The sequence below is a fragment of the Elephantulus edwardii genome, unplaced genomic scaffold, assembly GCF_000299155.1.
Source record: "Elephantulus edwardii isolate Elephantulus edwardi_28Jun2011 unplaced genomic scaffold, EleEdw1.0 scaffold00029, whole genome shotgun sequence".
NCBI classification, from domain to species: domain Eukaryota; kingdom Metazoa; phylum Chordata; class Mammalia; order Macroscelidea; family Macroscelididae; genus Elephantulus; species Elephantulus edwardii.
The window spans coordinates 14,512,150-14,526,589 of record NW_006399779.1 but is presented as its reverse complement, the minus strand read 5'-3'; the positions used below and the strand labels follow the sequence as shown (position 1 = coordinate 14,526,589).

General features: G+C 39.5%; 1 protein-coding gene across 1 annotated transcript in view; it reads right to left on the bottom strand.

The window, feature by feature from the left end:
- Positions 1–1,858: 1,858 nt before the first annotated feature.
- Positions 1,859–14,440, bottom strand: part of TRIM44 (tripartite motif containing 44) — a 73,966-nt gene continuing 61,384 nt past the window's right edge. Inside the window, exon 4 of the mRNA XM_006883790.1 lies at positions 1,859–1,882. Within this exon, the coding sequence (XP_006883852.1) occupies positions 1,859–1,882 (24 nt within the window). The remainder of the gene's footprint in view (positions 1,883–14,440) is intronic.

The following is a 14,440-nucleotide window of genomic DNA, read 5'->3' as shown; positions in this document are numbered from 1 at the left end:
AGCCTGAAGGGGAGGGATCATATTTCAGTTAACAATGTACCTAAAACATTGCTGTGAAATCAGAATTAATCCTTAGCTGACTCATCAGTGGATTTTGGAAGCTGTAAATTGCATGGGAAGAGACTGCCCAACTTTCTCCCTCGGAGCTACTGGTGAATTTGAACTGCCCAGGGGTGTGGCTACCTTCGGGTTAGCAGTGCAATTCAGTATTGACTGCCACCAGAGCTCCCTGGCTGACACACAAAAGGATCATAATAAGGGGAGGAAATAGGGAAAGGAAGAGGAAAGGAAATCAACCACAACACAAGGGGAGCTTGTTCTCACGAATGCCTGGAAGATGGCATCTCTACTGGTTTAGAGCAGAGCGTCTGTGGTTTCAGCCCCAGGAGACAAGGAGCTGTGTGGGTGCTTGCAGTTCTAGAGTAGAGGCTAAGGACCACAATTCCCAATGAAGGGACGTGCCGGGAGAGACCGACATGGGATATATAACTTACTAAAAGAGCATCTTCTCCCTAGCCTGGGGGTGGGGAGGCTCCTCAGCCCCACCCAAAGCATCTCACCCCCACAACATGTTCAGGGTGGATGTGGCCCTACAGGTGAAAAGGACTCTGCCTTCACCCTTCCAGCCCACTTAGCAATTGCCCCCTTCCTGCCCCGGGGGCCCAGAATGTAGATATTGTACAAAAGTTTCTAAATCCCGTCTTTTCTATGCACTTTTTTATTTAAGAGGTGGGGGTCCCGGGTGGGAACCCCTCCATAATAAAGTCTGTCCATGTTTGGAAAAAAGAAAGAGCCTCTAGCTGTGGTGGGAGAAAACAGGAAAAAAGAGGGAACTGTATGTGTTGCTCTTCAAATAAAACCAGAGTCAAATGTTACTTTCATTAAGGGGACCTTAACAATTCAAGTATCTTCTTTTAATGAATGGTGTGAACTTGATTAACGATGTTCAAAATAAGTTTTGGGGAACCCTAGGTTTCTGAAGAAGCCTTCGCAGGGAAAAAGAGAGGTTTATAAGCTAACATGGCCCCCAATTTTAACCAGATAAAAATAGTTTGGCATATTGAGCTTCTAATTAAAGTCCTTTTTTAAAAAATCATTTTTCTGCTAAAAATAGGTTTGCACGACCTCTCTGATACCTCCCAATAATAATTGCTCTTTCTCCTTTGAGACAGATGGTACCCGTCTGGACACTGAATTTTACTTATTGCAAATGCCCCTCAGTTGTATTGACGTGCATCGGCAGCACTTCCTAAAGCTCACTGTCCTGCGTAGAGCACAGGAAAGGTAAATATACTTAAGGCCAAGAGCACTGCAAAGTCAGAGCAATAATGAAATGCTCCCTGAAGTTCCACCCCACAGTGATAAAGAGGCTCTTCAACAAAGTTTTCTATACCCATGGTCGAGAATTCATTGTATAGGTGTCCTGGGTCAGACACAAAGATGTTACAGGTTAGAAATAAAGAATATTGGATCCAGAGCCTATTAAAAAAAGCAATCCAATTCCAATCAAGAAAGAACAATGCAAAAGTTTATCTAGTCAGTCCACCTGATAGCCTAATTACCATTCAAATGTAGTGCCTGCTCTTCTTAACAAGGTATTCTGAATGTGCCAAAGAATAAAGCAGAGTTACTGTCATCATATTCTTTAAAGTCTACCTTTATCTGAAGGATACAGGCAGGAAATGACTTAGATTGGGAGGGAGATGGGAGTCTTACAAAAAAAGATCTTCAAAGCCCTGGCTTTAGAAGGAGATTCCTTTTCTGTGCTACTCCTTGGCTGACCGTATTTCATGGGGCATTTAGAGGTCACAGATATCACTCTACCCAATTCTAAGAGACAAGGAAAAATAATGCAATCTTACCTGGGTCCTTCTTCGTCACCCTGGAAGATAAACAGAAAGAAACAGCATTACAATTAGGAACAAGTAGAGACCAATTTATAGGTTTATTTTTCTCTCCCTTTCCAACTGGAAAACAGAGGTTGTGCATTTATTTTAGCAGACAAACCAGTAGATGTCTAGGAGTGATGACAAGGGTTAATCTAATCCTATGTCCAAACTGCCCAGCAGAGGCAAACTGATAATTTGTCCTTGCAAGAACATAAGTGAAGGTGCAGACCTAGGAGGCCTAAATAATAGCCTTGCCTTTTTATTTGTATGGCTGGCCTTATTTAGTTCTGAGCAAACTGAGAGCTCAAAATAGTAGCAGGTCTTAGGCAAAAGCAGACCAGCTCCAAAAGCATCAAGCTGTTTCCTTCAAAGATACATCTCTGCCTTGGTCTAGCATTTTTCCTCCAAACACAACACAGAAACTTTAATACATAGCACATGATGGCAGAAAGGGCACTGAAATGGGATATAGGAAATTGGAATTTTAGGCCAAGATTTGCTGTTTATTAGCTATCTTCCCTAGGGCAAGCTTATTCGTTAATTTGGACCTTGCTTGGTCTCCTTTGTAAAAGGGTAGAATTACATCATTCTTTATACAAACAATAGTTTTCCTCTTATCCTTGCTCATTTTTTGTGAAAATGATGTGTGAGAGTTATTGTCCCAGGTAGAGTATTTTATCAGCCTTTGTTGGTGATCACAGCAGATTCCTCTGAGCCTTTTTTTCTGACCAAAAGAGATTTTTCAAATGATTCTCAAGCCTTTTCCAGGGCACCTCACTCACCTTTTGACAGAACATCTTTTACATCCTTGTCTATGGCCATCTAGGGTTGGGCTCAGTAGAGAATATATCTTCTTACTGTTGATAACTCCTCAAAGAATTAATTTATCAATTTTCTTCTAGTTTATACAGGCATAAAGGAAAATGAATTCTGGAATCAGATAATCTGGGTCCAAATCTTGGCTCTAGAACTTGTGTGCTTATTATCCTAACCAGGTTACCCTGCCTCTTCAATTTCTTAATTTGTAAAATGGAATAGTCAGTATTCTTGTACCACAGAACAAATATGAAGATTTAATAAAATAACATGTACAAATATCAAGCACTTAGAGCCCGAGTACATTTACTAAAGGTTACTTATCATTATCAGTGGCAACTCATTATGATTTACTGCGAGAGAGCTGCTGTTGAATCAATTCTGCCTCATGGCCACCCTATGTACAACAGAAGAAACACTGCCCAGTCAGTCTGGTGTTACCCTCATAATTGCTGGCAACTTTAAGTCCATCACTGTGGCTACTGTGCCAATCCATCTGAAGGTCTCCCATACACTCCCTGGCCCACTATGTCACCAAACATACTGTTCTCTTGCAGCAAGAGTTCTCTGATGGTGATACATATAAAGCAAGCAAGTCGGGCACTGTTCGGTCATGAGTCTAAGGTTTTCATTGGCTCATATTCAAAGGTAGATCACTGAGCTTTTCTTTCTAGTCTGTCTTAGTCTGGAAGCTCCACTGAAACTTGTTTACCAGGAGTGATCCCACCGGTTCTTGAAACCTCAGAGGCACTGCTTCTAACAACACAAAAACCACCACAACAAACTGACAGACAGGAGATAAATCATTTAGGGGGTTAAATGTAGGGACTTAGAATAACAGAATAAATTAATAATACATAACAGCATAATCTCCTAGGATCTCCAAACAGCAGGAGAAAAGGGCAGAATAAACCATTAAACATGACTTAAATGTGTTAAGAGACCAAAGACATGACAAAATGTTCTGCGAGTCAGAAGGAAGGATGAATGCCGCCTGGAGAGGGTGAGACAGGACTCAAAGAGATGTTAACATTTATATTAGCACTTATTTCTCCTACTTATGGATTTCCAGAGGCCAACAACTAAGAAAAGTAGGAAGGGCTCTAGGTTAGTAAGAACAGACATACTCACACGCACTATTTTGATTTCTATGAAACTAGAGAAAGGGGCTATCAGTGTCTATGGCTTGGGTGAGGGTCTGGAGCCAGGGTCAGGGGTAGGAGGATAAATGTGTAAAGAGACTGTCAAGCACAAATATGTAAAGACAGCTTCGGTCAGAAAGACTATTTAAATCAGATCACACACCAGAGGCTGAAAAGGGCATTTTTAGCAGACTGTTAAGGATTTGCAGTAGTGGAGAGGGAGCTAATCATGCGTTCTTTAATGAGAGAGAAATAGGACAAATGGTACGGAAAGGGTATAGGAACAGTGAAGTTTCCTTTGCATTTTGATTGACTAGTAGGTCTTATGGGAACTATGATCTAATATGAAAAAGTCATATAATTTAAATTTAATATGAGTTACATAACTATCAGTGACAATTAAACCTCAATACAATTTTTCAATTATCTTTGGATGTTTAAACATAATTATCTAGGAGAAATTTATGGGAAAATGTATCCAAACTTTCTCCCAAGAATTAGAGTAAGTCCTCCTCATAATCACATATTTTGGTGAAACAGATGAAACACAGACTTTCTAAGTCAGAGAAAGATAGGTTCAAATTCTATTCCATCAATTCCAACATAAAAGGTTTTGATGAGTGTCAAGAAGCTGCACTGCAATCCCAGAGGCGCACAGTTCGAATCCACCATGCTCTACTGGAGAAGGAGGGGCAATCTCCTCCTGTACCAGTCAGATCCGATTTGACAGTACACACACACATACACACACACACACACACACACACACAGTTTTGATGATTCACTTTGGTTTTTGTGGTTTAGTTTTCTCATCTGTACATGGAAAGCCTAACTCTTACTTCACATGGCTTTTATGTGGATGAAAATAAGGAAGAAAACGTGTGTAAACCACTCAAGTCTGTGTCTAGTATAGCAGCTTAACAAGTGATGGTAGAAATGACTGTACTTTCCCTGAACTGTCAATTACATCTATAAAGTAGAGACAAGAAATCAAAAGATGTGTTGCCTTGGGCAAATTTTCTGTGGAGAACTTTTTGAAAATCCTAAAGAGCAAGGACATTAGTTTAAAGACTCATCTAAGCCATTGTGTTTTCAACTGCTCTACATGCATGTAAAAGGTGAACAACGAATAAGGAAGACTGAAGAAGAACCGATTCGGCCTTTGTGGTGTTGGGTGTTGCCACAAGCTGCCAAAACAATGAACAAATATCTTTCTTGGAGGAAGTGCAATCAGAGTGCTCCTCAAAGGTACAAACAGTGAAACTTCACCTGACATATTTTAGGCATGTTCTCAGTAGAGGCAAGACCTTGAATAAAAGATATTGTGCTGGTGAAGAATACAGAGTGGGCAAAAGAAAGGAAGAGCCTCAATGAGGTAGGAGGGCACGGTGACCACAATGATAGGTTTGAGCATGGTGGAGATCATGAAAATAGCACAAGATAAAGCAAGGTTTACATCCACTAGTCACAGAGTTGATGAGAGTCATGGTTAACTTGATGGTACCTAACAACAGAGAGTAGACAAAGACATGGAGGACAAGGTTTTCCTTTCTATTCATTATCTCTTTTGTTCAAAAATATGTGGTTCCTTTCCGAGACAAGAGTCACTATCACAATGGAAGAAAGAGGGTCAGGTTAAGAGTTTCACAACAGAAAGGATAAATAAATGACTGAAAGCGCATGCGCGCGCGCGCACACACACACACACTTGACTGTAAGGGCTTTCTCAGGAGGTCAGTAGATATTCAGAAGACTGCTAATCTTGACAGTAAAATAGGTATGTATACTATTCTTACTAGCCAAAAGTACAATCTTACTCTGAAAGCCTGGGTAATTCCTATCCATTCTTTTAAGACCATGTCTGAAACTACCCCTCACTGATCACTTAAGTGTAATCTCTCTCCGTCCTCCATGTGTACAGTGCATACTTCTAGGTTAGTACTTCATGAAATAGTATGACAACACTGTACAATGTGTCTCTCTTTGAAAGGTCTCAACACTTAGAGAACAGAACCTGTTTTATTCAGCTTCGCAGTCACTGCAAGTCACTTGTAAGTACAAGAACATAGAAAGTAATTATTCAGGAATGGAAAAGAGAGGGCAAGATAGAAGTAGGATTTAAGAAGATTAATTTCTAGTCTCATTACGAGTGAATTCCAGATCTTAGAAAATCAGAAAACCAGAAGTCAAAGTCTGTTAAATATCATTTAAATGACCTATTAGATTAGGCAATGCTCCCAAAACTCTTTAAAACATATTCATTCCCATGACACACAGAATGCTCTCAACTATTATGATCTACTACAATCTCCCATTTCTACTTTCACTAGTAGAAACATATGTTTACCAAGAATCAAGTATGTATTCTCAAGTTTGTATGCTGGTCAACTTTTTAATTGCCATTGCTGTTGTGTGCCTTCAAGTCAACAACTCACAGACACCTATGAACCTTCCTTCTTCTAAGCCAACTTCCTGTCTCTGACACAGATGATCCCACTGCTGCAGTCACTGTGTCAATCCGTATCGTCCAGGGTTCTCCTCTCCTGTGCTGATGCTCTACCCTTCTACATATGATATCCTTCTCCAAAGACTGGTCACTCCTGGAAACAAGCCCAAATTATATGAGATGAAGTTTCAAAATCCTTGCCCCCAAGGATCAACTTGGGTTTCACCCTCTCCAGAATAGACTGTTTGTTCTCTTGCTTTTCTCCAGCACCACAACTAAAAGGCATTGACTCTTTTTTTTTTATCCCTAGTCACTGTCCAGCTCTCAGATGCACAGGAAGCTATTGAGAAGACCATGTTGTTAGGTGGCTCTAAACCTCAGCCTATCCTGTACCAAACTCATGATCTTGGATACACTTGAGAACATGGTCAGTCACTGGGTCCAGTCCACCTTGTTGAGTCTTCCCCTCTCTGACTTTGCACCTTTTCCAGCATCATGTCTTTTTCCAGGGACAGGCCCCTCCTGACAATATACTCAAAATGTGTGAGAGAAGTTCCTTTCATCTCTGTCTCTAAAGAGCACCCTAGTTGCACTTCCTCTGATCTGTTTCTTGTTTTGGCAGTCCATGAGATATTCAGTAGTCTCCAAAATCATAATGAAAGACACAGATTCTTCTCTTGCATCATTATTCACTTTTCAACTTTCAGATACATAAGAAGCAGCTACAAATACCAAGGCTTGGGTCAGGTGCACCTTAGCTTCTGAACTGACATTGTACTAATCTTTAGCACTTTGGAGAGGTCCTTGACAAAAGGCTTTCAGAATGAAATGTAATTGTGATGTTGTGTTTTAATTTTGAAAATAAGTACAAGTCAGCCAGCCACAAAGGAAGACAGAAGATGTCTTTCTATAAGTTGTTGATTCTATAAAAATAACACTGAATGTTTTCAAAACATGTAATAAGGATGGGCTGCTGTCAATTTGATACAAACAAGGCATGTGCAAAACTTTAGAATCATTATAAAGATCTAGGACCATACATTCCGCTTCCTTCCAATATCCCCCTATTCCTCTTTAAAGATATTAAAACTGGCCATTATAAGCAGTGTGGTATTAAAAGAAATGTGACACCGAGCTTCAAATGGCAAACCAATATTATCAAAGAAAAGGCCTTGACTTTTACTCAAAAGATTTACTACTATATTCCAAGTTAAAATAACTGTTTCAAGAACACAAATACCATCTTCAATGATATCTTCAGGTCAAATGAATTTTTCTAAAACCCAGTATGCTTATCTCAAACTGCACAAAAGATGGAACTGCTCAGGAGATGCAAAGAAAAAGAAAATTACATTATTTCTTTGGCAAAGAGGGTTTTTTCCTATATTGTATCATAAAATTCAGTAAAAAATAAAGTGATAAGCACAACCAGAGAGGCTAGCATCAACAAGTGGGACTAAGTCCTTGGGTTCATCAAAAACTTCTAACAGAGTGAAAAGAAAATCTGGTATCTGGGAAAAAACACTTGTCAATGCCATCTCAGAAAAGAGTCTCCTAATGAAAGTCTACAGAACCCAATAAGGACTCCACAAGGAAAAGACTGATAAACCCAATCATAAAATGGGCAAAAGACATGGGGAGACTTCACAAAGAAGACATTTGGATGGCCAGCAGGCACATGAAGAAATGTTCAAAATCACTGGCAATAAGAGAGTTGTAAGTCAAAACCACAATGAGATACTGTCTCACCCCAGGAGCAGTGGCAACATTTAGCAGGACAAGAAGAAATACATGTTGGAGAGGATGCAGAGAGATTACAACTCTCATACAGTATTGGTGGGATTGTAAAATTGTACAATCACTCTGGAAGGCAGTTTGGTGTCTCCTCAAAAAGCGGAACATGGCCCAGCTATCCCACTACTTGGAATACACTCTGAGAAAAACAGAACTGAGGTACAAATGGAGATTTGTACCCGATGTTCACAGCAGCAGAATTCACAACAGCAAGAATATGCAAAGAGTACAAATGTACATCAACAAACGAATAGACTGAGAAATTGTGGTCCCATCATATAATGGAATACTATGCAGCACTCGGGAGCAACGATTTTGTAAAATATTATATAACTTGGGAGAAACTAGAGAGAATTATGCTGACTGAACTTGGTCTTATAAGGACATACACTGAATAAGGCCATTCTTATAAAAACAGGAGGATAACTAGTAAGATATGGATAACAGTCCAAAGGGGGAAGGGGAGAAGAGTAGGAGGATTGAGGACAAGGAGGAAGAAAACCACGGAGTCACAGAGTTTGGTAGACAGAGGTAAGGGTGAAGGAATTAGATCTCGTACAAACTGAAAAGATGAGTGATAGTGAACATAGATCAATGGTGATTTTATAAAACACTGTATGGGTATAATCATATGAAAAAATGTGACTGAAGCAATGTGTGAAATAAAATGTACATGAATAAAACACAAAGTATACGAATATGTATGGAAACCAATATAAAAATATTTTAAAACCTAAAAAATTTAAAGACTAATTTTTAAAACTAGTGATGAAGGAACCAAGATGGTGGTGATGGAAGAAACAGCATAAGTAGCTGGAGGAGCAGCAAGTTGTATAGTAATGGGCCACCACTGCCTTCCACAGTCCTCAGTTTTTTGATAATTGAACAATTAAACAGTTGATTACTGGTCTTCAATATGGATCGAGGCTCAACATCAAGAGAACAAAGATTCCAAAAAAAGTATGGAACCAAGATGGCGGTAGCAAGAGATGCAGCATGAGAAGCAGGAGGCCTGGCAAACTGTATTGAAACAGACCACGCAACTTATATATAACTAAACAAGACAAGCAGTTGACTGCTGGCCATCAATATGGACTGAAGCTCAATGTCAAGATGACAAAGATTCTCAAAAGAACATGGGTTTGCTCCCTTTCCTACAGGTAAGCTTAACACTGAGTTTTGCTCCAGACTTGAACCCTGAACCCAATTACAGAGACAAAAGGGAACTGTAACTGCCAGCTAAGGAAACAAAGGAGGATGGAGCCTCAGGGTTCAGCCAGCCATCCCCACTCGACCCACCCTGGCAAACACTTTGCAGTCCAGAGGGCAGTAAACACTGGGAAAATATTTTCAAAGAGAACAAGGCGGCATGCAACTTCAAGCCAGGACCACTGGTAAGGTGTTAAAGTGGGCTCCCCTTTCCCCTTCATATAATGTGCCTGTTCAGCATGAAAAAGCCAGAGAGTCTGAGCCCCATTCCCAAATGAGAAAGCCAAAAGTTAATAAGACAAAAAAAATTTAATCACCATTGAAAAACAACAAAAACCTAGTGATGAGCATGTACACTGATTTAGTAATTCTAAACAGTTGCTGTCATTATTGTAGTTAGGTGCCCTCAAGTCAATTACAGCTCAGCAACACTACAAACAACAAATAAGAGCCCTGCCCTATCCTGAAACATCCTGTTGAGCTCTGTCATGCTTAAGTTCACTGTGGTAGTCGCTGTGCCAATTCTCTCATTGAAGGCTTTCTCTTTCACTAACCCTCTATCTTTTCCAGCACACTGTCTCCCTCCAAGGACTGATTCCTGCTGAAAATATGCCCAAAATAAGTGAGTCCAAGTTTCATCATCATGGTCTCTTAGGAGCACTCTGCTTTTACTTTAAATCTGATTTTTTTAAGATTCCTTGCAGACGGATTTATTTTTTTGGTAATGCATCGTATAAGTAATACTCTTCTCCAACACTACAGTTCAGAGGTACAGATTCTTCTTCAGTCTTTCTTACTCACTGTGCAACTTTAGATGCAAAGAAAGCAACAACTGAAAATACCATGGCTTGGACTGGGTATGCACCTTAGTCCTTAATCTGACATCACAGTTCTTTAGAACTTTGGGGGGGTCCTTAAGAGCAGATTTTCCAGTGTTGATTGTGGATGTAAGTAAAATAAAATTGTCAACTTCAATCTTTTCTCCATCTATCACAGTGTTTCCTATTTGTCCAGTGGGGAAGACTTTTGTTTTCTTGACGCTGAGATCTTGATATTGACGGCTGTAGTCTGTGATCTTTTGCAGTATTCTGAAAGCAAGGCTGGTCACTACATAACACAGGTTGTTAATGCATTTTCCTCCAATCCTGATGCTATGTTCTTCTTCCTATCATCAGGCTTCTCAACTGATGTGCTCAGTATGCAGACTGAATAGATATGGAGAAAGAATACAATCCTGATGCATACCTTTCCCAATTTTAAATTATGCAGTGTTCACCTGTTTTGTTTGCATGACAGCTCCTTGGTCTGTGAATAGGTTTTGCATGAGCACATTTAAAGTGTTCTGAGATTCCCATTCTCAGTGTTAAGTCATAATGTGCTATGATCTACACAGTCAAATGCCTTTGCAAAATCAGTCAAACACAACAAGTAAACATCTTTCTGATATTCTCTGCTTTCAATCAAGATCATCTAACATCAGCAATGATATCCCTGGTGCCACAGCCTCTTCTGAATGTAGCTTGAGGTTCTGGCAGTTTGCTATTGATGTATTTATTGTTCTAGCCATTTTTAAATAATCTTTAGCAAGATTTTATGTGCATGTGATATTTATGATACTGTTTGATAACTTGCACAATTTTTTGGATCACCTTTTTGGGAATGGGAGCAAATGTGGATTTCTTCCAGTCAGTTGGTCAGGCAGCTTTCTTCCATATTTGTTGTTAGAGACTGGTGAGCGCATTCAGGTTTATATGTGTTTCCAGAAACATCTCATTGGTATTCCATCAACTCCGGCTGTCTAATTTTTGCCAGTACTTTCAGTGCAATTTGAAATAATTACTGTGGTTCTTTTGTTCTTGTTCATATACTACTTCCTAAAATGTTTCAGTGTTGACCAATTCTTTCTGGATTCATGACTGAATATTCTCTCCATCTTCTTTTGGTGTTTCCTGTGTCATTCAAGATTTTGCCCACAGAATCCTCAGTGTTTCAATTCAAGACTTTAATTTATTCTGCAATTCTTTCAGCTTGAGCTGTATCAAGCTTGTTCTCTTTTGGATTTCTAACTCTAGCTCTTTACACATTTCACTGTAATACTTTCCTTTGTCTCCTCAAGCTGCCTTTTGATATTTTCGGTTCTACTCTCTTACCTTGGCATTCCTTCCCCTTCTTTGGGCTTCTTTACATTCCAATGCAAGTTTCAGTGTCTCTTCTGACATCCATTTTGGTATTTTCTATCTTCCCTGTCTTTGAAATAAACTTTAGTTTTCTTCATGGATTATGTCCTTGATTTCATTCCATGATTCATCTGGTCATTACTCTTCAATGTGTCAAATCTATTCTTAAGATAGTTTTTAAATTCAGTTAAGATACACTCTGGGCCATATTTGGGTTCCTGTGGACTTGCTTTAATTTTCTTAAAGTTCAATTTGAACTTCCATCTAAGTTCAAACAGAAGTTGCTGGATGCAGTATCAGAAGATGAGCCCCAAAGGTCAGAAGACATCGAAAATATAACCAGGGAAGATCTGCTTCTTCACAGAGTTTACAGTAATGGCTCAGATAAAAGTTGTCACTACCTTCATTTCCTGAAGTGCTAAGACTCAAAATGAGAAGAAACAGCTGCAAATATACAGACTGTATTAAATATTGATCCAGAAAAACTGAAGGTAATCAAAATTAAATGGAACACATAAAGATCGACATCCTAGGCATGAGATGGACTAGTATTGGTCACTTGGAACAGATAATGATGTAATCTACTATGCCAGCAATGACAAACTGAGAGGAATGGTGTGGCATTCACCATCAGAAAGAGCATTATAAAATCTACCCTCAAGTACAATGCTGTGAGCAACAGGATTAATATCGATATGCATTCAAGAAGTCCTGTTAATATAACCCAGCTATTCAAATACACACACATTCACCCACCACAAAAACTAAAAATGAAGAAATTGGGATTTCTACCAACTTTTTTAATCTGAAACTGATCAAATATGCATTAATAATAATTTGTGACTTAAAAGAAGAAGTTGGAAATAAAGAACTGGTAGTTGGAAAATAGGGCCTTGGTGACAAAAATGAGGCAGGAGATCAAATGACAGGATGCTGCATAATGAATTATTTATTCAATGCAAATATTTAAAAAACATATAGACATAAATGGTGAGTCTGCATATGGTCTTCACCTGACTGACTACACAGGAATAATACTGACTACATCTGGGAAAAGAGATGTTAGAGAAGCTCATTATCAGTAAGCCAAGGAATGACAATGGAATAGATCATCAACAGAACAAACAGAAGATAGAAATTACCTAAAATGCAACAAATAGGTAAAGTTAAATCTGAATCTTTGATTAAGGATTACATCATATCAACAAGAAACATTCAGTAGCACGAAGAAAATTTTAAAATGTAACCAAGAATTACTTAACTATAATACACAATAATATTGATTTATTGTCCATTCTTTATGCTATATTGTCTTAATATAAAATATTCTTTATTGATTAAGAAAACATTAGTTATAAAAGTCTAATTCTGGATGGTACCCTGGTCAGTTAGTATAAAGTTATAAAGATGCAATTTTGGCTTAAATCTTCCGTTTTAGCAGGTAATCAACTTCTTTAAAGCAGAATATATGTCCTGAACCAACGGTTAAGAAGAAGAAGCTATCAACTTACTCAGCTAGGGAGGGGTTGTTGCTGTTGTTGTTGTTATGTGCCGTCAAGTCGCTTGCAACTCATAGCGACCCTACGTACAACAGCCCTAAACTCTGCTCTGTCCTGTGCCAATCGCAGTCTCTGACACTCCCATCCCAATTATCCCAGTCACTGAATCAATCCACCTAATAGAGGGTATTCCCCTCCTGCGTGGTTCCTCCACCCTCCCAAGCATGATATCCTTCTCCAAGGACCGGTCTCGCCTCACAACATGTCCAAAGTATGTTAGACGGAGCCTCAGAATCCTTGCCTCCAAGGAGCCACCCGGTTTAACCCTCTCCAGGACAAATCTGTTTGTTTTCCTAGCAGTCCATAGTATTCTCAATACTCTTCTCCAGCACCACAGCTCAAAGGCGTCAATTCTCCTTCTATCTTCCCTAGTCATTGTCCAACTCTCTGATGCATAACAAGTGATTGCGAAGACCGTGGCCTGTATCAGATGCACCTTAGTCTCCAGAGAGACACCACTGCTCTTCAGTACTTTGGAGAGGTCCCTAGCAGCAGACTTTCCCATGGCAATGCGCCTTTTAATTTCCTGGCTGCTGGTGCCAAGACTGTTGACTATGGAGCCAAGCAAACTAAAGCTGTGTACAATCTCAATCTCTTCACCATCCATCCTGATGCTGCCAATTAGTCCAGTGGTGAGAATCTTTGTCTTCTTGACATTGAGCTTCAATCCATATTGTAGGCTGCAGTCCTTGACCCTCTGCAGGAGGTGCTTCAGGTCCTCTTCATTTTCAGCAAGCAGGGTTGTATCATCTCCATAACGCAGATTGTTGATAAATCATCCACCAATCTTGACCCCGCATTTCTCCTTATAGAGCCCAGCCTCCCAGATAATCTGTTCTGCATATAGGTTGAAAAGGTATGGAGATAGGATGCATGCTTGGCATACGCCCTACCCAATTTTGAACCACGCAGTGTTCCCTTGCTCTGTTCTGACGACTGCCTTGTGGTCCAAGTATAGGTTTCACATTAGAACGATCAAGTGTTCTGGGATTCCCAAGAAGGGAGGGGTAGTATGTAGTTAATAAAAGGAGTTCTAATGGCATCCTGATTAAAATATTTGGCTGCATAATGAAATGTCAGGGTTCAAGCTCATCAGTTACTCCACAGATGAAGCACTCTGTGTATGCAAATATGTACGGCCTTAAAAACCCTATGGGTTCATATCTACTTTATTACACAGAGTTACAGAATTGCTATGATTCAGAATAAATTCTAAGGTGATGGTGGTTCTTATGTGCCCTCAAGTCACTTGCAACTCATTGGGACCTATATGGACTTGATTTGGATTTGGTCAAAAATAGGAGGCAAGAGTTAAAGAGTTCCACCCACAATTTCCAAAGAGAAGAAGAGTGACTGCTATTACGGACGTTGCTGCTATTATTAGGTGCCATCAAGTGGAGTATGACTC